Source organism: Paramisgurnus dabryanus, chromosome 11 (genome assembly GCF_030506205.2).
Source record: "Paramisgurnus dabryanus chromosome 11, PD_genome_1.1, whole genome shotgun sequence".
Taxonomy (NCBI): domain Eukaryota; kingdom Metazoa; phylum Chordata; class Actinopteri; order Cypriniformes; family Cobitidae; genus Paramisgurnus; species Paramisgurnus dabryanus.
The window spans coordinates 34,377,500-34,397,351 of NC_133347.1; the positions used below are offsets into that span (position 1 = coordinate 34,377,500).

The 19,852-nt window shown below is 36.5% G+C and overlaps 1 protein-coding gene across 1 annotated transcript in view; it reads left to right on the top strand.

Moving 5' to 3' along the window:
• mtor (mechanistic target of rapamycin kinase) overlaps nucleotides 1-19,183 on the top strand; it is a 123,731-nt gene extending 104,548 nt beyond the window's left edge. Inside the window, exons 38-58 of the mRNA XM_065271338.1 lie at nucleotides 5,008-5,125; nucleotides 6,096-6,293; nucleotides 6,709-6,809; nucleotides 9,025-9,121; nucleotides 9,270-9,368; nucleotides 9,484-9,606; nucleotides 9,694-9,876; nucleotides 10,145-10,279; nucleotides 10,603-10,777; nucleotides 12,358-12,493; nucleotides 12,585-12,732; nucleotides 14,725-14,847; nucleotides 15,874-15,956; nucleotides 16,096-16,168; nucleotides 16,249-16,323; nucleotides 16,414-16,549; nucleotides 16,648-16,713; nucleotides 17,010-17,090; nucleotides 17,228-17,308; nucleotides 17,397-17,502; nucleotides 18,967-19,183. Coding sequence (XP_065127410.1) covers nucleotides 5,008-5,125; nucleotides 6,096-6,293; nucleotides 6,709-6,809; nucleotides 9,025-9,121; nucleotides 9,270-9,368; nucleotides 9,484-9,606; nucleotides 9,694-9,876; nucleotides 10,145-10,279; nucleotides 10,603-10,777; nucleotides 12,358-12,493; nucleotides 12,585-12,732; nucleotides 14,725-14,847; nucleotides 15,874-15,956; nucleotides 16,096-16,168; nucleotides 16,249-16,323; nucleotides 16,414-16,549; nucleotides 16,648-16,713; nucleotides 17,010-17,090; nucleotides 17,228-17,308; nucleotides 17,397-17,502; nucleotides 18,967-18,982 — 2,353 coding nt within the window. The 3' untranslated portion in view covers nucleotides 18,983-19,183. The remainder of the gene's footprint in view (nucleotides 1-5,007; nucleotides 5,126-6,095; nucleotides 6,294-6,708; nucleotides 6,810-9,024; nucleotides 9,122-9,269; nucleotides 9,369-9,483; nucleotides 9,607-9,693; nucleotides 9,877-10,144; nucleotides 10,280-10,602; nucleotides 10,778-12,357; nucleotides 12,494-12,584; nucleotides 12,733-14,724; nucleotides 14,848-15,873; nucleotides 15,957-16,095; nucleotides 16,169-16,248; nucleotides 16,324-16,413; nucleotides 16,550-16,647; nucleotides 16,714-17,009; nucleotides 17,091-17,227; nucleotides 17,309-17,396; nucleotides 17,503-18,966) is intronic.
• The last annotated feature ends 669 nt before the right edge of the window (nucleotides 19,184-19,852 follow it).

Genomic DNA, 19,852 nt, shown 5'->3' on the forward strand with positions numbered 1-19,852 from the left:
AGATAGATAGGTCGATAGATAGATAGATAGGTCGATAGATAGATAGATAGGTCGATAGGTCGATAGATAGATAGATAGGTCGATAGATAGATAGATAGGTCGATAGATAGATAGATAGGTCGATAGATAGATAGGTCGATAGATAGATAGGTCGATAGATAGATAGGTCGATAGATAGATAGATAGATAGATAGATAGATAGATAGATAGATAGATAGATAGATAGATAGATAGATAGATAGATAGATAGATAGATAGATAGGTCGATAGATAGATAGGTCGATAGATAGATAGGTCGATAGATAGATAGGTCGATAGATAGATAGATCGATAGATAGGTCGATAGATAGATAGGTCGATAGATAGATAGATAGATAGATAGATAGATAGATAGATAGATAGATAGATAGATAGATAGATAGATAGATAGATAGATAGATAGATAGATAGGTCGATAGATAGATAGGTCGATAGATAGATAGATAGGTCGATAGATAGATAGATAGGTCGATAGATAGATAGATAGGTCGATAGATAGATAGATAGGTCGATAGATAGATAGATAGATAGATAGATAGATAGATAGATAGATAGATAGATAGATAGATAGATAGATAGATAGATAGATAGATAGATAGATAGATAGGTCGATAGATAGATAGATAGGTCGATAGATAGATAGATAGGTCGATAGATAGATAGATAGATAGATAGATAGATAGATAGATAGATAGATAGATAGATAGATAGATAGATAGATAGATAGATAGATAGATAGATAGATAGATAGATAGATATATAGGTCGATAGATATATAGGTCGATAGATATATAGGTCGATAGATAGATATATAGGTCGATAGATAGATAGATAGATAGATAGGTCGATAGATAGATAGATAGGTCGATAGATAGATAGATAGGTCGATAGATAGATAGATAGATAGATAGATAGATAGATAGGTCGATAGATAGATAGGTCGATAGGTCGATAGATAGATAGATAGATAGATAGATAGATAGATAGATAGATAGATAGATAGATAGATAGATAGATAGATAGATAGATAGATAGATAGATAGATAGGTCGATAGATAGATAGATAGATAGGTCGATAGATAGGTCGATAGATAGATAGATAGATAGATAGATAGATAGATAGATAGATAGATAGATAGATAGATAGATAGATAGATAGATAGATAGATAGGTCGATAGATAGATAGGTCGATAGGTCGATAGATAGATAGATAGATAGATAGATAGATAGATAGATAGATAGATAGATAGATAGATAGATAGATAGATAGATAGATAGATAGATAGATAGATAGGTCGATAGATAGATAGATAGGTCGATAGATAGATAGATAGGTCGATAGATAGATAGATAGATAGATAGATAGATAGATAGATAGATAGATAGATAGATAGATAGATAGGTCGATAGATAGATAGGTCGATAGGTCGATAGATAGATAGATAGGTCGATAGATAGATAGATAGATAGATAGATAGATAGATAGATAGATAGATAGATAGATAGATAGATAGATAGGTCGATAGATAGATAGATAGGTCGATAGATAGATAGATAGATAGATAGATAGATAGATAGATAGATAGATAGATAGATAGATAGATAGATAGATAGATAGATAGATAGATAGATATATAGGTCGATAGATAGATAGATAGATAGGTCGATAGATAGATAGGTCGATAGATAGATAGATAGATAGGTCGATAGATAGATAGATAGGTCGATAGATAGATAGATAGATAGATAGATAGATAGATAGATAGATAGATAGATAGATAGATAGATAGATAGATAGATAGATAGATAGATAGATAGGTCGATAGATAGATAGATAGATAGGTCGATAGATAGGTCGATAGATAGGTCGATAGATAGATAGATAGATAGATAGATAGATAGATAGATAGATAGATAGATAGATAGATAGATAGATAGATAGATAGATAGATAGATAGATAGATAGGTCGATAGATAGATAGGTCGATAGGTCGATAGATAGATAGATAGATAGATAGATAGATAGATAGATAGATAGATAGATAGATAGATAGATAGATAGATAGATAGATAGATAGATAGGTCGATAGATAGGTCGATAGATAGATAGATAGGTCGATAGATAGATAGATAGATAGGTCGATAGATAGATAGATAGGTCGATAGATAGATAGATAGATAGATAGATAGATAGATAGATAGATAGATAGATAGATAGATAGATAGATAGATAGATAGGTCGATAGATAGATAGATAGATAGATAGATAGATAGGTCGATAGATAGATAGGTCGATAGGTCGATAGATAGATAGATAGGTCGATAGATAGATAGATAGATAGATAGATAGGTCGATAGATAGATAGACAGGTCGATAGATAGATAGATAGATAGATAGATAGATAGATAGATAGATAGATAGATAGGTCGATAGATAGATAGATAGATAGATAGATAGATAGATAGGTCGATAGATAGATAGATAGGTCGATAGATAGATAGATAGATAGATAGATAGATAGATAGATAGATAGATAGATAGATAGATAGATAGATAGATAGATAGATAGATAGATAGATAGATAGATAGATAGATAGATAGGTCGATAGATAGATAGGTCGATAGGTCGATAGATAGGTCGATAGGTCGATATATAGATAGGTCGATAGAGGCAGGTGGGTTAATATGACGCGCTGTCACTTATAAAGCCGAAACAATAGAGGAGAGCGGTGTTGGCCATTTACTTATGACTGATTTATATGTTTATCGTATTGTTTATTATAGTACTTATGCTGTTGTTTAAAGTATCTGTGAATAAACACACAATGGGGCAGTTTCCCAAACAGGGTTTAGATTAATCCAGGATTAGGCCTTAGAACGCACTTATATCAGACCTAACCCAAACAAACTATGCCTGAGCGCGATTGTCCCCCCTCCCTAGTACTCCTACAGATGCAGGCACTCACACTGTACTTTTATCGATCCAAGCCTGGGCACGCTTTCATCATTAGGATGTGATTGTTTTGAAGAAAACAGGAAGTAAAGCTCTCTCTTAACACTGGAACCCATCGTAATGTTGAGTCTGTTTTTTATCCTGTGTCTGTGTTTAGTCATTTGGTGCCTGATGACACACAGCCCTCTCACATCATCTATATCATATTGCTTAGTTGATGTTTCAGACATTCATGTAACCCTGCTGCGCGCATCAGAAGGTTTTTATGAAAGCAGATGAAGATGAGTGGTTGCACAATTGCGATTTGTGATTACACTGCATGTACCGCACCTGAGCCCAAGTGAAATGCCCTCGAGCCCACCTCTGCTAGCCGAATTAACCAAATTGCACCCGGGCACAGTACAGAGCGATCACACTAGTCCAACGAACCAGGCTTTGGGGGTCAAATGCGCTCTGGCACGGTTTGGTTGAGATAATATGAGTGCGCCCCTAAGTTATATTAAGACATTTAAGTCGTTTTTACTTAAATACCTTACCAAAAAAACATTACTAATGTGCATTTTGAGACAAAACAGTGGCATTGATATATGTTAAGATATGCGTCCGCTCTGGTGGCAGCTTTTCCAGTTACAAACACGTGACCATACAGCTCATTAAAGTGATTTAATAACACTCAGTTACTAATTCTTAAATGACCAGTCATGGAATGATACAAGCGGTAAACCGGCTCCTATGATAATACTGGGGGAACATCGCATGGCTAAAAAAGCCTCTCAGCCAGTAAGATATGACAACCAGAAAAAACTCCAGTTTTCAACACATTTGGTTAAAACTCCGCACAACAGTTCTTACAGACCCACCTTAGCACCCTGTTCAGCAGATCTCTTGTGTTCTGACCTAATGCATTAGATGTTTTCCAGACATTTTCCTTTCTCAAGGGCTTTTCAACGTGCTCCAGTATCACATGTTTGTCTGATCGAATGCCGTGTGCTTTACAATGCACTGTGTTTGACTCAGAGATCCATCTCTCCTGTTTCAAGACCTTCACTGGAGCACGGGCAATATAGCCAAGTGAGATTTGTTACTGAGATCTATTAAAATAATAGAAATTGTAGAGATTGGAAGAGACAGAACATGTTATTGTGTGTATAGCTCAGCACAGGGAAGCAGCTTTTCCTGCAAACATCGATTTTCTGGAAAAGAAATTGGGAAAACACCTGTCCAATCAGTGTTCCGCCCTCCCCCTTTCCCAGGTGCAAAGACATACTTTGCTCTGAAAGTACATCGACAATAACGGGTGTTGAAGAAGGATGCACATCTGTTTTTCTCTGCCATGTCGTCTCGGGAATTCACCGTTTCCATTGGAGAGTCGTTCATGATAAGACCTGCCAGTCCATAACTGCTGCACTCCTGTCAGTCATATGTTATTCTGTGTTGTTCTGTTATTTCTGTGGAAACACAAAATGATGTGTTTTATGATTTATTTAATAGTTTGGTATACACTAGACAGTGTTTTACAAAGATTGTTGGTCCAGTTTTCTCCCAGTGAGACGAGCTATTCCTCAAATATCTGAGCCAAAGTCAAATATTGCATCAGTGTCAATGAGTGTGATATGTACGCTGTTTCCTCAGCAGTGATGCATTATGTTTATGTCATTGAAAGGCATTTTAGAACCTGGGGAAAGTTTATCCTCCACTGCTTCTCTAATGAACTATAACCATTACGAATGACTGCTATGAATTCAGCTTTTCAGCATTTTTAAGCACTTTTATTTCTCTGAAATATCCATTACTGTAACTCATCATTCTCATACTCAGATAGACATTCAGTGTTGAATGAAAGCTCATTTATAGAGGGACGAGTAGAGCAAAGAAATGGACAAAGAAATGGACTGAATAAGAGTCCATTTATGAATAAGGTTATTTTGTCCAGACTGATTGTGTAAAGGTTATTTAAAGTTCACATCCCAGGATTAATCAAGCTTCTGGACCGTGTTTGTCTTGTGTGTGCAGGTGTTTTCTGAAGCTGGGAGAATGGCAGCTCAGTCTTCAGGGTATCAATGAGAGCACCATCCCAAAAGTGCTCCAGTATTACAGCCACTCCACTGAGCATGATCGCAACTGGTACAAGGTATGTCCATAAACAATTTTTCAATTAGTTTTACATCAAATGTAATCCTGTCTGTGACACCTTACTCGGTTAATATAAAGAAATCAAGGTTATATTTTTACAGAATGCATACCTATCAACCCTCCCATTTTTCCCGGGATTCTTACCATTTCTTACCATATTTTACCATTCTATCCGAATAGCGCATACTATTCTGATAATGCTGTGAGCTAGGGTCCTTACCAGTGCCCGAACCTGCGTTCTGTTATGAAGAATATACTGATTCACTACCTCTGGAGCTGATTGAGACACAATCGGTATACAAGGACACTTGCCTTGCCTATTGGATTTCGCCTATAATACACTACATTTGAAGTTGATCAAAAAATGTCATCAAACTTGTCCTTAGACAAGCAAAGGTATTGTTTAAAACATAAAGACAAGTTTTCTGAAAGATTTTGATCCACTTCAAATGTTGACTAGTGTAGTGCGATTTCAGGTGCAGTCTCTCTTATTTGACCCACTTTAGTTCATAGAGATCTCTGCTGATGATTTAAATCACGTGTTTGTTTAATAAATAAATGTACAGAGCAGTGGTACACCAGGATTGGATTTTATTTCCCCCATGAACTTTCATTATTATTGTTGTTTTGTCACAATGGAAAATCGTATTTTATCCTTTTGATTTGCGGCTGATCTAATACGTTCTTGAGAGCTCTCGTGAGATTCCCACATAACCACTGTGTATTTAATCAGAATTATTTAGAAAGAATCAATCTGTTCCCCAACATCTCTCAGCGTGACGCATTTAATTTGAGTGCTTCTTGAGAAATGTTTATTTTGGTCATGGTCACACAGCTGTCTTTTGTTTGCAGGTGACTGCTTGCTTTCGCTAACAGCTGAACTGTTTGTGACAGTGACTTGCGTTGGCTCTTTAACGTCATTTTTTTTTTGTGTGTGTTGCAATAATGGGTAATGGGATTTTTTGCAGGCGTGGCACGCTTGGGCAGTCATGAACTTTGAGGCCGTGCTTCACTACAAGCACCAGAATCAGGGTCGCGATGAGAAGAAGAAGCTACGGCACGCGAGCGGGGCCAGCGGCAACAGTGAGGCCAGTAACAGTGACAGTGAAGCAGACAGTGCGGAGCACAGTCCTGTACCTTCACCCGGACAGAAGAAAGTCAATGAGGTGAAGAACAAAACCAAATCCAGGCATCAACATCCGAGCATTATTAAAAGCTTGTGTGCAAAGCTTTCCCCAGCATTTGCCATTACCCAATTTCCAAACAACTAAACAATTTTCTAAAACAAGTAAACAAGTTGAAAATGGATTACCATTAAAGCAGGGCTGGCAATCTTCATCTTTGAATGTGTTTGTCACGCCATATGAATAGATCTTCAGTCTGGTACTTTAAACAGGCTTTTCTCTACATACACAGCAAATGCATTGATGTTTATTGCCACATTTTGGTATTCATACATACATTTTAATTTAAACGTAAAGTGCAGATGAAAGAAATTGTATGCATTTATTTACATGATTTTTTCGTTGATGTAGTCAGGTAATGTTTTGGACTCAAATTCTGTGGTTTTCTGTTTTGCAGGATTTATCCAAGACTCTCCTTCTCTACACAGTTCCAGCCGTTCAGGGATTTTTCCGATCAATCTCCCTCTCGCGTGGAAATAACTTACAAGACACACTGAGGTAAGGGAGCACGCACTAGTCTAGACCAGTGCTTCCCAATCCTGGTCCTCGAGGACCCCCTCCCAAAAAGTTTAAGATGTCTCCTTATTTAGCACATCTGATTTAACTCATCAGCTTGTTAGGGAGACATGTTTACCATTTTGAAAGGAGGCTGATTAGTTGAATCAGGTGTTTTAAATAAGGAAACATCTAAAACTTTTTGAGAGGTGGTCCTCGAGGACCAGGATTGGGAAGCACTGGTCTAGACAACAATAACATTGTTGTGTTGTGTATGTTTGTGAGTCTGTATAGAGGCTGCCCCCTTGTGTTATAATGTACTGACTCACTACATTCAATGTTTATACTGTGGTTTCCCTTTAAAGGTTGTGAAGCCAAGCCAAATAAAAAATTGTGACCCCTGCTGGCAAAATGAGTCGGAATGAGCAAATTTTCAAAAATGAGTTATTTATATTTTGACATTCATCATTAAACAAACTTCAAAATGATGTATGATTTGATGGAATCTGACAGAGCAACACCTGTTTAAAGTTGACAGAGGCAGCAAAGTATGTTTTGAAAAAAATAAATCTAGTTACAGATCATCGCAATCCCAAAATCACCACATCCATACCTTAAAATTAAAGCATCTACCCTAAAATCACTGGTAAAACTAGAAAATGCATTTCATGTCAAGTTCATGTACAAAGTTTGGTTTCAATACGTTAAAGCGTTCCTGAGATATAAACTACTTCCTGTTTGGCGGCGTAAAATTTTAGGAAAAAAATTGTTCTTTTGATGTTGTGCATCCTCACATTGGAGACCCAAATTCATGTACAAAGTTTGGTTTCAATACGTTAAAGCGTTCCTGAGATATAAACTACTTCCTATTTGGCGGCGTACAATTTTAGGAAAAAAATTGTTCTTTTGATGTTGTGCATCCTCACATTGGAGACCCAAATTCATGTACAAAGTTTGGTTTCAATACGTGAAAGCGTTCCTGAGATATAAACTACTTCCTGTTTTGGCGGCGTCGACGCACATTTAGTTTGGGCTGTGACGGGCAAACGCTTCCGAAAATCAAAAATCCTTCTAGTAACTTTTGTGAGGCTTGGTCCAAGGATCGTGTACGTGGAATTTCGTGAAGTTTGGAAAAAATTTGTGACCTGTGAAACTTTTTTAAGGTTTTCTGTTCTATCCAATATGGCGGACGAACGACATGGATCTGTGACTTCATCTTCTCAAGCAACTTACACCGGCACTGGCCGAACATTTTAAAGTTTGAACGGTGTCTCTGCGTCAAACGGTTAGAGCTGACACAAAAAATCTACCCGGGAATAATAATAATAATAAAACTTAAGAAGAACAATAAGTGTGCTTTTGCAAGATCACTTAACTAATAAATGTATCACACACAAACACAGTCAAAAACAATCATAAAGGAGATATATATGTCTAAAAAATATATTTTATTGTTTTATTGACATTCAGACAGACAGCTTTCAGATCTTCTGTAATGCAAGGATCTAATATAATGTTATAGATATTTTTTCTCAACATTTAATCAAACATTCACTTAAAACATAACAGCTGTGAAAACAGATATTTTTAATTGTGTGAAAATTTTGGGGTTGTACGGGGTTGCTTCAGATCTGTCAGTCAGCGCAAGGTTTTCATGTCTTATCTCTCTTAATAACTCTTTTAACATCAAGCAAGTCCTGCACTTTATTTTCTAATTTTAAAACCAAAATGTCATAAAGCACATATGGATGGGCACACATCTTTGCATTAGATAAAGCATTAAGGACGGTACACCTCTCAGAAAACATACAAATTAAGATCATTTTAGATGTTTAATAACTATTTAAAGCATTAAGATAACTAGATGAGGGCTTAATGTACTTATTTTAATGAAAACCAAAATTTTGACCAAAATCAACATTTATATTTTATTTTACCTGCAGCTATAAATTACACTATAAATTATTTTGCCAGCACAGGTCACAAATATGCAAAAATACACCTTTCTCAAATTGAGTCATCAGTGTTTGGGATTTAGGAAGGCTAATCACATCCCTTCAATAGGATAACTTACATGTTGATATGCCAAGAAACCTAACCTGACATAATAGATAATACAAGTACTGTTGTCCACAGCTGGCAGTTTGAAAATGCAGTGTTGATCCTTTACAAATGTACACATTTAATAATTGAATATTACTGTCACCTTTACCTTCAGAGTCCTGACCTTATGGTTTGACTACGGCCACTGGCCTGAGGTCAATGAAGCTCTAGTTGAGGGCATTAAAACTATTCAGATAGACACCTGGTTACAGGTAAGACCACTTTTATCCTTCCTGCGCGTGACTTACTGATGGCTGTTTATCTAAATGTATAACGCAGCAGTATTGAGAGGTGTTCAAATGTCTGCGTTGGTATTTCACAAGATTTTTGATGCAAAATCATCTTTCTTTTTTAAACCAGGTGATTCCTCAACTGATAGCTCGTATTGATACTCCACGCGCACTTGTGGGACGTCTCATTCACCAGCTGCTCACAGACATCGGCCGCTATCATCCGCAGGTAACTTGAATAAAAGTGTTTAGTCTTGTTTAAAGCAAAAATTATTTATGGGTAGACAGCTGCAAGGCCCAGCATGTGATTGTTTCCTATGACATTGATTTGTCGTCTCTCACAGGCTTTGATTTATCCTCTAACTGTGGCCTCCAAGTCCACAACTACTGCACGACACAATGCAGCCAACAAGATCCTGAAGAACATGTGCGAGCACTGCAACACGCTGGTCCAGCAGGCCATTATGGTACAAGAACACACTTCATGAGTTTATAATGGGTTATAGTAGCAGTTGTGCTCCGGTTACTGAAGCTGATATTTTGTCTGTCAACAGGTGAGCGAGGAGCTCATCCGAGTGGCCATTCTGTGGCACGAGATGTGGCACGAAGGACTGGAGGAGGCGTCACGGCTGTATTTTGGCGAGAGGAACGTCAAGGGGATGTTTGCTGTCCTGGAGCCCCTTCATGCCATGATGGAGAGAGGACCGCAAACCCTGAAAGAAACCTCCTTTAATCAGGTACATGTGGTACCAATACTCTAGCATAATAATATTTAACATTGACTTTGTATGTAATCTACTCATGCAAATTGTTGACCTCGCATTTGGTGTGAACCCACAGTAAGGAGGCAAGATTACTGATGACCAATAATACACCAAGACGCTGCTTAAATGGCTTTACTCACAACATTTAACCATAGTCAAAGGGAATTTCTGTAACATCCAGTCTATTGCTTTCACTAAATGTTGCCAAAAGTGCACGTTGAACATACAGATGTGATTGCAGGCTTATGGGCGAGATCTGATGGAGGCGCAGGACTGGTGCAGGAAATACATGAGATCAGGCAATGTGAAGGACCTGACACAGGCCTGGGATCTGTACTACCACGTGTTTCGCAGAATATCCAAACAGCTGCCACAGGTCTGCCCGAGCAAGAGCTATTATACTGTAATGTTTATAGTCAGATCATAAATCATCTTATAAATGTTTCAGGTGATTTTATAGTAAATAGCTTTTTCTTAATGAGTTTATGGGTGCAGATGAGGACTGTTATTCTTTAACTCAAGCTCGAAGTTATAATTTATACTGTTTTGAGTTGAGATGTACACCATTAGTTAAAAATGTGGACACAATGGACTGAATTTCTCATTGTCTAAAATACTTAGATTTTAGGCATAAATGCACTTTATAAGTAACATGGCAATGCAGCCCCTCTATATGTTTCTGTATTCATACATTCACAGTTGACTTCATTAGAACTTCAGTATGTATCGCCGAAACTGTTAATGTGTCGTGATCTGGAGCTGGCGGTGCCCGGTACATATGATCCTAACCAACCCATCATACGCATCCAATCCATCGCTCCCTCGCTGCAGGTCATCACCTCCAAACAGCGGCCACGCAAGCTCACCATCATGGGTAAGGTCCAAATTCTGCAGTGTTGGAAAGGTTGCTTAATACGGCAGTTAAACTACGAGCCATGTGACATCTAAAGCAGTTCAACTATAATAAGAAAAGCTTTTGAAATTGTAGCTAGCAATTTACATTGCTTCTCACGCTCTGGACATTCCTCCTACACAGCCTGGGTTTGAAATCAACATTGTGGCGGACTGAATAAGGTGTATAAGCTACTGCTACTACTCTAATGCGTACTATTTTAAAATGCCACAAATACAATAGGTTGGCCCACATGACCGCTTGCTTTTTTACTCAACGTTTACGGTCAGAAAACAATTATTCATGAGATTGGAGCTATGACATTGAGTCATGTTGTCAGTCTGTTAATCTCATCAAACCAGAAGTGTGTTCTCTTCTTTCACCTCCATGACATCACAGTGCTGTTATAATATTTAGCAGTGGATATGAATGGACTCATTGTGTCTGTGTCCACAGAGATCCAAAACTATGAAACTTTAATAATCTTTAAATCCTCTGAAATGACAAGCAGTGTCTGTGCAGAAACTATTATAGAGTTTATATTCTTCACAGTAGCTGAATGTAATGAATGTTTTCTCTCTGGGTGGCTGTTTTATGGCATATATTTATTATGCCCATCAGTAAACTGTACTTGATACTTTTGATTGAATGTTTAATACGACGTGTAGTAAAACTGTCTGGCTTCAACTTGTAACCGTAAGTCAAGCATCACTATTACATTAGTCATTGCAGAATTATTATGCAAGTCAATATTATTCATGGCCTCTGAACTTGGGCTAGTAAGCAACCACCTTGCAATACTCTGAAACACAATAGCCTGAGTACCCTTGCCACTCATAAAACACCCCAGCATTAGCCTGGTTTTAAATACTGACTTGCACAAAACTACTTAATGTTGTTGGAGATGGTGGTGTAGTGGGCAGAACTCCGACATGTGGTGCTTTCACACTTTCGGCGACCCGAGTTCGATTCCCGGCTCGTGGTCATTTGCCGATCCCATACCCCTCTCTCCTCCCTGTATTTGCTGTCCTCTCCTTAATCACTTTCAAATTAAGACAAAAATGGCAAAAAAAGAGAAAAAATTGTGAAATGACGGCGGCACTTTCATTAACCAGTGTTACACGACTAAGGCCTAGTCCACATGGACACGTGTATTTTTTATAACCGGAGTTTTTCTCCTGCGGTTTAAAAAATTCCCTCCACACATGCCCAGTTTAAAAGAAATCTCTGCCTACATGAACACGCAAAACACGTGATCACGCGCTGTCAGGACCATGCCACACCAGCAGGCGCTGATATAACCCTAATCGTAAAGCCACGTTAGCCAATCAGAAGCCTTAATCAGAAGCAAAAACCTCACCCTGGCAGGGTTTTTTTTTAAATGTTCGGTTTCAGTGACCTGATACAGCGTTTCCGTGTGGACGAATGGTTGAACCGCGTAGAAAAAGTCACGGTTATAAAAATACCTGTGTCCGTGTGGACATTATTATGATGTTATTTATTGTTGTGAATATATATTCATGTGTGCTACAGCTTTCTCTGTTCACTTCTGTCCTCTGCAGGCAGCAACGGTCATGAGTTCATGTTCCTCCTGAAGGGTCATGAAGATCTAAGGCAAGACGAAAGGGTCATGCAGCTTTTTGGTCTGGTAAACACCTTGCTGGCCAATGATCCAGCATCCTTACGCAAGAATCTAAGGCAAGCCTCTCATATTGACACATGATCAAAACAATTTACACAGAAATCCCTTTAGGCATGTAACAAAGATGTTTTATGGTGTATTTGACAGTATCCAGCGATATGCAGTGATTCCTCTCTCTACTAACTCCGGTCTGATCGGCTGGGTTCCTCATTGTGACACACTGCATGCGCTGATACGAGATTACAGAGAGAAGAAGAAGATCCTGCTTAACATTGAACATCGCATCATGCTCAGGGTAACCAATCTCAAAATATTGACAAATGCAGCTTTATATTTGCCTTCAATGTTTTTGAACTTATCATACACACAGTTCAGTGCATGCGTCTCTAAAGCAGGCCCAGCTGCAGAATGAAATGACAGAGGGCTTAACTTAAAAAAAAAATGAATTTGGCAGATTTTTAAATACATCTTTAAAAAAGTATATTGTACAGCTAACAAAAGAGACAAAACTAATAAAACTTTACATTTTAATTTTTAAAAAAAATCATAATTTTAATAATATACTGTAATCTTTTTGATTTGGCATTGAATTTTTGAATACCCAGCGTAGCTCAAACTTGCGTCATAATGCAGATAATAACGTAACGTGGATAAATGTTGGATAAAACCCCATCCATACCAATTTAACTTTACAGGTTGTGTGCCGTTTACGTGCCTGTACACAAACACCTATGAGAAAAAAGATAGCTCACACAAAAAAGATCACTGTTTTATTACACATATAGTAAACATTACCATATTGAAGGGGACAGAGAATGAAAAACCATTTTTACCTTGTCTTTGTTGAATAATGGTAGTCTACCCGCATTCACAAACATACAAAAAGTGCTAAACATGCTAAACATCTCAGTCTCATAGAAATGTCAGCCAGAAAACGGCCCAATCTGAAAAACTGATGCTTATGACATCACAGGCATCTAACTGCCCCTCCACTTTAAAATGATTGGCTACATTTTTGGCAGTGGCAGCAAAGTCAGCCAATCAGTAATGAGATTGCAAGTTAAGCCAGTAGGGGAAGCCAAATAGGTGCAAACCACTTGTGTAAAATCCCCCACCCTAATAGAGCTATCTGAGAGAGGTTTTTAGGAAGCTTCTAAGGCATTACAGACCCAAACAAATAAATTTTTGTCTACATGTCACATCACAGAACAAGAATAAATACTCCGTTCAATCATTCTATGTCACCCTTAAGGTAACAATAGTTTTGCATTTTCACCACTGACCTTGCACACTGAGCTGCATTACACGAGAGGTACCCAACACAACAGGCAGCCAATAGAAATTGTTATCCAGCCAACAGAAATCCTTGTTTATCCCTTCCTGTCCAATCATCTTTTATTGCGATTATTCATCTATACTTCATAGCCAGTCGGAGACACATTGCCCTGTTGTGCATAAATTAAAAAGAAAATAACGAAACCTAAAGGAATTTTCATTATATTTTTAGTTCATTTCAGTCTTGTTAACACACAATACGGTTTCAATTAGTTATCTTTTATGTAATGCCTCGTTTTTTTTAAACCTTGCCATAAACCTTTTGCCCTCTCCTGGCACCGGGTCTGCTCAAAAGCATAAAGAAGTGAACATAAAATGGTGTTGTTGCATTATACTGAGCTGTTTTTTGTATTTTTTAAGACTGGGAAAGAGATAAAGGATTTTGAAATCCTTTTTTATTATGGAATTATGTTTGAGTAATTAATTTCTCAAAGTGAAATAAGATATGTATATTACTAAAGTATGTAGGGGTCAGTTTTTAAGTGTTTCATTTACTTTAATGTTAAAATATGTTTGGTCATAGGAGAGACATCTCAAAAAAGCTTTTCACTAAAAAATTTTATCAGAAGAATGGACAAAAAGATTGGTGGAGAGACATAACATGAAATGAAATAAGCAACCCTAAAGGGGTTATTTTATTCAAACTCAGTTATAATAGTACAAGACTTAATACAGTTAATGGAGCAATTTGTGGTTAAGTGTTTTCATTATAGACAGAGGTCATTATAGACTTGTGGCTCACCCCTGGCAGGGCTTAATGCCAGATCATCAGATTCAAAGGTCATCCCATATATTTATGACTTTAATTCAGCTGAACATTAATGAAGACTTTTCGAAAGATATCTGTTTATGTGCTGTTTTGGGTCCTGCTCCTATTTTCCAAATTCCCTATTCCCTGAAACGCCTCTTGTAAATAAGTCTTTGACTGAAGCTGTTTGCTGTTCTGTATCAGATGGCTCCTGACTACGATCACTTGACTCTGATGGAAAAGGTGGAGGTGTTTGAGCATGCAGTGAATAATACAGCAGGAGATGACCTGGCCAAACTCCTCTGGCTTAAGAGTCCCAGTTCAGAGGTGTGTACTCATCATCTGTCATACACACAGTACTCTCTCCAGTCATACATCACTGTCTATTAAACTACTTCATTTAAGGGCTGCACGATTAATCGTAAAAGCATCACAAACTTGATTTAAGCACCCACACGATCTCATACCTAAATTTTAAGGATTCGTTTGTTTATAAAACCTTTGACATTGAAATATGCGTGGGCGCTGTCACGGAGTAACAGCAGTCATCATATAAAGTTTTTTTTTACAGTAGTTTGCAATGCCAGTTCTTCATTGGTTCACTCGCAAGCTTCATCTGTGCTTTAATATACCCCGCTAAACATTCATATGCTTTGCTTTCACGTATGCACAAGCAGCACATTCATACTGGCAGCGTGTGTCGTTGCTGTCTGTCTGTAAATACAAAAGGATAAATAGTTAGCTTTACTTTATTTGCAAACTGTGTTAAAATTAACAGCTTATGATGCTTGTTTTACTATTGCTTAGTTTTAAAGGAAAATGAACACTGAAATTGCTTAGTTTTAAAGGAAAAAAAAAATGTGTGGGTCTTAAAATAGATTTGACATGTCTATGTGGGTCCTGGATTGATAGACCCTGATGTAGGTTTTAAACAGCTCTTTTCAACCACACAGTATCATCATTATTTTCTTTCTGAATTATATTTCAAAAATATTTAAATTATCACAGAAATACTGGGATTATAGTTTAAAGTTTACATATAAACACCAATGTTTACGGGGCAAACACCTTTTTTCATCAGTAATAAAACATATATTTATTAGTGAGTCATTGAATCTTTCAGATTATACAAAATAATTCAAGCTAATAAAACATTGTCTTTTTTGTAAATATGTTATTTTGTTTAGTTGGCATTCAGAATCATGGGAGAATCATGATCTTTATTTAAAAACTTTAAGATTGTGATTGTTTCAAATTTTTTCCATGATCATGCAGCCCTACTTTTTTTTATTTTAATTTATAAAGCAAAACTAAAAAGAAATGTCTCACATAGTCTCTTTTGTCTCTTTCCAGGTTTGGTTCGACAGGAGGACAAACTACACCCGTTCATTAGCTGTCATGTCTATGGTCGGTTATATCCTAGGGCTTGGTGACAGGTACGAACTCAACTGGATAGCAAAAAATTTGTCTCATTGTGTGTGTGTGTGTGTGTGTGTGTGTGTGTGTGTGTGTGTGTGTGTGTATCAAAACAAGCTTTTTGAGTTCAACCATATAATCTTCTCCTCCCAACCCCAGACATCCTTCTAATCTAATGTTGGACAGACTCAGTGGAAAAATCCTCCATATTGATTTTGGAGATTGTTTCGAGGTAATTATTATTAAAACAACAGCGTGATAAATACAGCAGCTTTGTCCATCCATGACATCATTGTTGTTTTTATACTTTAGGTTGCAATGACAAGAGAGAAATTCCCTGAGAAGATACCCTTCAGATTAACTCGCATGTTAACCAATGCCATGGAGGTAAGCTACGTATTATATATTTTTTAATGTACTTAATGAAATGATTTGTATTATTTCATTTGACTTCTCTCTCACTTCACCTCTGATCAGGTGACAGGATTGGACGGTAACTATCGGATCACATGCCACACAGTGATGGAGGTGTTGAGGGAACACAGAGACAGTGTGATGGCTGTGTTGGAAGCCTTTGTTTATGATCCATTACTTAACTGGAGACTTATGGACAGTAAGATCATGATATTTTATCCTTAAAAACTATTGACGCCTACAAGATATTGCCGCACGTTTGTGAATGTCAAACAATCGCATGTTTCTTTTTTACAGCAAACACGAAGGGAACCAAACGCTCGCGGACCAGAACAGACTCATACACGGCAGGACAGTCAGTGGGTGAGTTGACTTTCATCTCTATTAGGACATTTAACACCCTGTGAAAGGATTGGTTTTTTTCAATGCTGTCTTGTTTGCTTGTAACACAAATCTTGTCCTCTTAATACCTTTAAGGCTTCTATTTACAGTTTTAGTTTAGTTTACATCAAAGTTTTGAAACATGCCATTGATGGTCAAGTGATAATAGAGAAGCAACATTTTATACCGGAGAGCATTTTATTAGACAAACAAATGCATGTTCATGGTGTAAATTATCCGATTTAAATGTTTTTGTTGTGTTTTTTACTTTTATGTAGAAGCCATGGAGGGCATTGACCTGGGTGAGACCACCCACAAAAAGCCTGGGACCACAGTGCCTGAATCTATTCATTCATTCAGTAAGTCTCTGTCTGATCCAGTCAATGTGACATACAGAATATGAATACAAATGTATAGACGTGTAAGTTTATATTAAATTATATTGCATTATGATAAGAGTAAAGCTTGAGAAACTTTCCAAAAAAAAATTCTTTAGTTGGCGACGGACTCGTGCAGCCCGAAGCTTTAAACAAGAAAGCAATCCAGATTATCAACAGGGTACGAGACAAACTAACCGGTAAGCAGAACTGCCCTTGACTGTTTCACCACCGAGAAATAAATAGAGACATATCCATCAGAAGTGAATTGTGATTTGCTCCATTTAGGACGTGACTTTTCCCATGATGAGACCCTGGACGTCCCGACTCAAGTGGAGCTGTTAATCAAACAAGCTACTTCACATGAAAACCTGTGCCAGTGTTATATTGGATGGTATGTGATCATCTGCAAATCAGAGAAATAAAGCAAATATGTGATACAACAGTTATTTAAGAGATATTGAAGAGATTAGGATTTATCGCAGCTTGACAAGTACTTTAATATACAGTATGTATTAATTAAACAGATCTGTTCCGACTATCAAGATTATTATCATTCACTAAAACTAACGAATGTCAAAAACTACATATCGTCGCTGTCCTTTTAAAATCTTGTATCTCCATATTTTGTGAATATTTAACTCATTATTATTGGTCAGTCTTTCTGTTTGTCAATGTGTTTTGCGAATATTCCATAAAATAAAAAGTATTAAAAGTGCTTGTCAACTTAAACAACACAGTGTGTAATCAATAAAAAATACAGTGTTTATTCTGTTTCTTGAAAAAGAGTGAATTTGGACAGGACAGTGACGATATGTGAACTAAAAAATTTTTTGTAATTATTGTTATAAAAAAAAACAAAGAGCAGTAACACTGACCTCTAGAGGACTGTGGTAAATATATGAAATATAAATATATGACCCTGCCTTTGAAAACCCACCTAAAGTAATTTTTGTGATTTCAACGTAAAATCCTCCTACATAATGTAAAGAACATTGTGTGAAATTATAACCTCGATATCTTTAATATTGACTGAGTAAGATTATGTCAAAGATTCACACCAGCATTAAAACGTTTCGGGTCACTTAACTGAAATGCTTCTTATTACCTTAAAATCTTTTTGAAAACATGTTTTATAGCTCTGAAAAAAATAGGAGACCACTTCAAGACTATTTTCATTTTTTCTAAATTTACTGTATAGAGGTATGCATTTAAGTAAGACTTTCATTTTTGTTTCATTCTGTCATCTACCGACAACATTTCTGCCAAATTCCTTTTAAAATAATGTTTTTATTTGCACTGACTTGAAAACAGACAAACTAACAAACAGATGCAATGTTTTCATATCTTAAACACTTCAAAGAAAACTACTTTATATTCATTTTTAAACAGCACAATGCTTAGTTTTGCATGTATTTTAGGAATAGTTCAATAATGATTATTTAATGGAATAACCCTAATGTTTAATCACATCTTTTATGTGTCCTATCATGCTTTAAGTCTTTTACATTGCTGTTGGGTGACTTTATGTCACTCCTGAGGTTTCATTTTGTTGTAATTCAACAGACACTGGACTGAAATGGTCACAGTTCATTTAGAAAAGAGAATTCAAGCCAAAACTGAAGTGTTTCTTTTAATTTTTCCAGAGCTGTACACATGTTTTAGATTTGTTTAGATAAAATATAATTACACCCAAAATGTTAATTTCTTTCATTACAAGAAAATGTTTATACATGCATGACTTTGACCAAATATTGAAGAGCCACTACATTAATCTATAGTACATTTTTATTTTGTATTATCTACAGTATAGTATGCATTGTATGCTCATTATTTTTCTTTCTCTTTTTCTTTTCAGGTGCCCTTTTTGGTAGAGATTGTTGTGCCTGCAATTCTTTGGTTATCTTTTGTTGTTAACTTGTCTTATGACAGTTTGATAAAACTTCCACATGTTTAAGGATGTCTGATATTTGATCATTTAAAGTGATACTGTAAGTCACACAGAGTAAGAATCAGCTGAAATTGATTTGGAAACATGTAAACATTTGCTGACTAGTAAATTTTTTAAATGTTAAGCTGTATCTGTTCAACTCTTATTCTTTGTAAAACACTTTTTTATGAGAACAATGTATTACAGTACGAGTATAATGTGACTGTATAAGTGTTTTAAGTTACTTGAACCAGTTGCTAATTAAACTATTAATTCACTTGTAAATTATTCACTCTTTTTTTCTATATTTATATTTATATTTATAACATTAAATGATGATAAACTGTTTTAAGGGGACATTTTACTACAGTTCTAAGATGTAAAATAAGTATGAGTATATATGTGAAGATATAGCTCAAAATATTATATAGATAATTTATTATAGCATGTAAAATTGACACTTTGTATGTGTGAGCAAAAATGTCCTGTTTTTGGGTGTGTCCTTTAAAATGCAAATGAGCTGATGCAATGCAAACACTGATGTCATAACGGTGGTTTGTCTCCCCCTGCACTGAAGGGCATTGGTTGGATAGTGCAGAATGGCATTGGTTGGATAGTGCAGATTAAGGGGCGGTATTATTATAATAAGATCCGCTTCTGACATCACAAGGGGAGCAAAATTTCAATTAGCTTTTTTTTCACCTGCTTGCAGAGAATGGTTTACCAAAACCAAGTTAGTGGGTTGATCTTTTTCACATTTTCTAGGTTGATAGAAGCACTGGGGACCCAATTTAAGCACTTAAACATGGAAAAA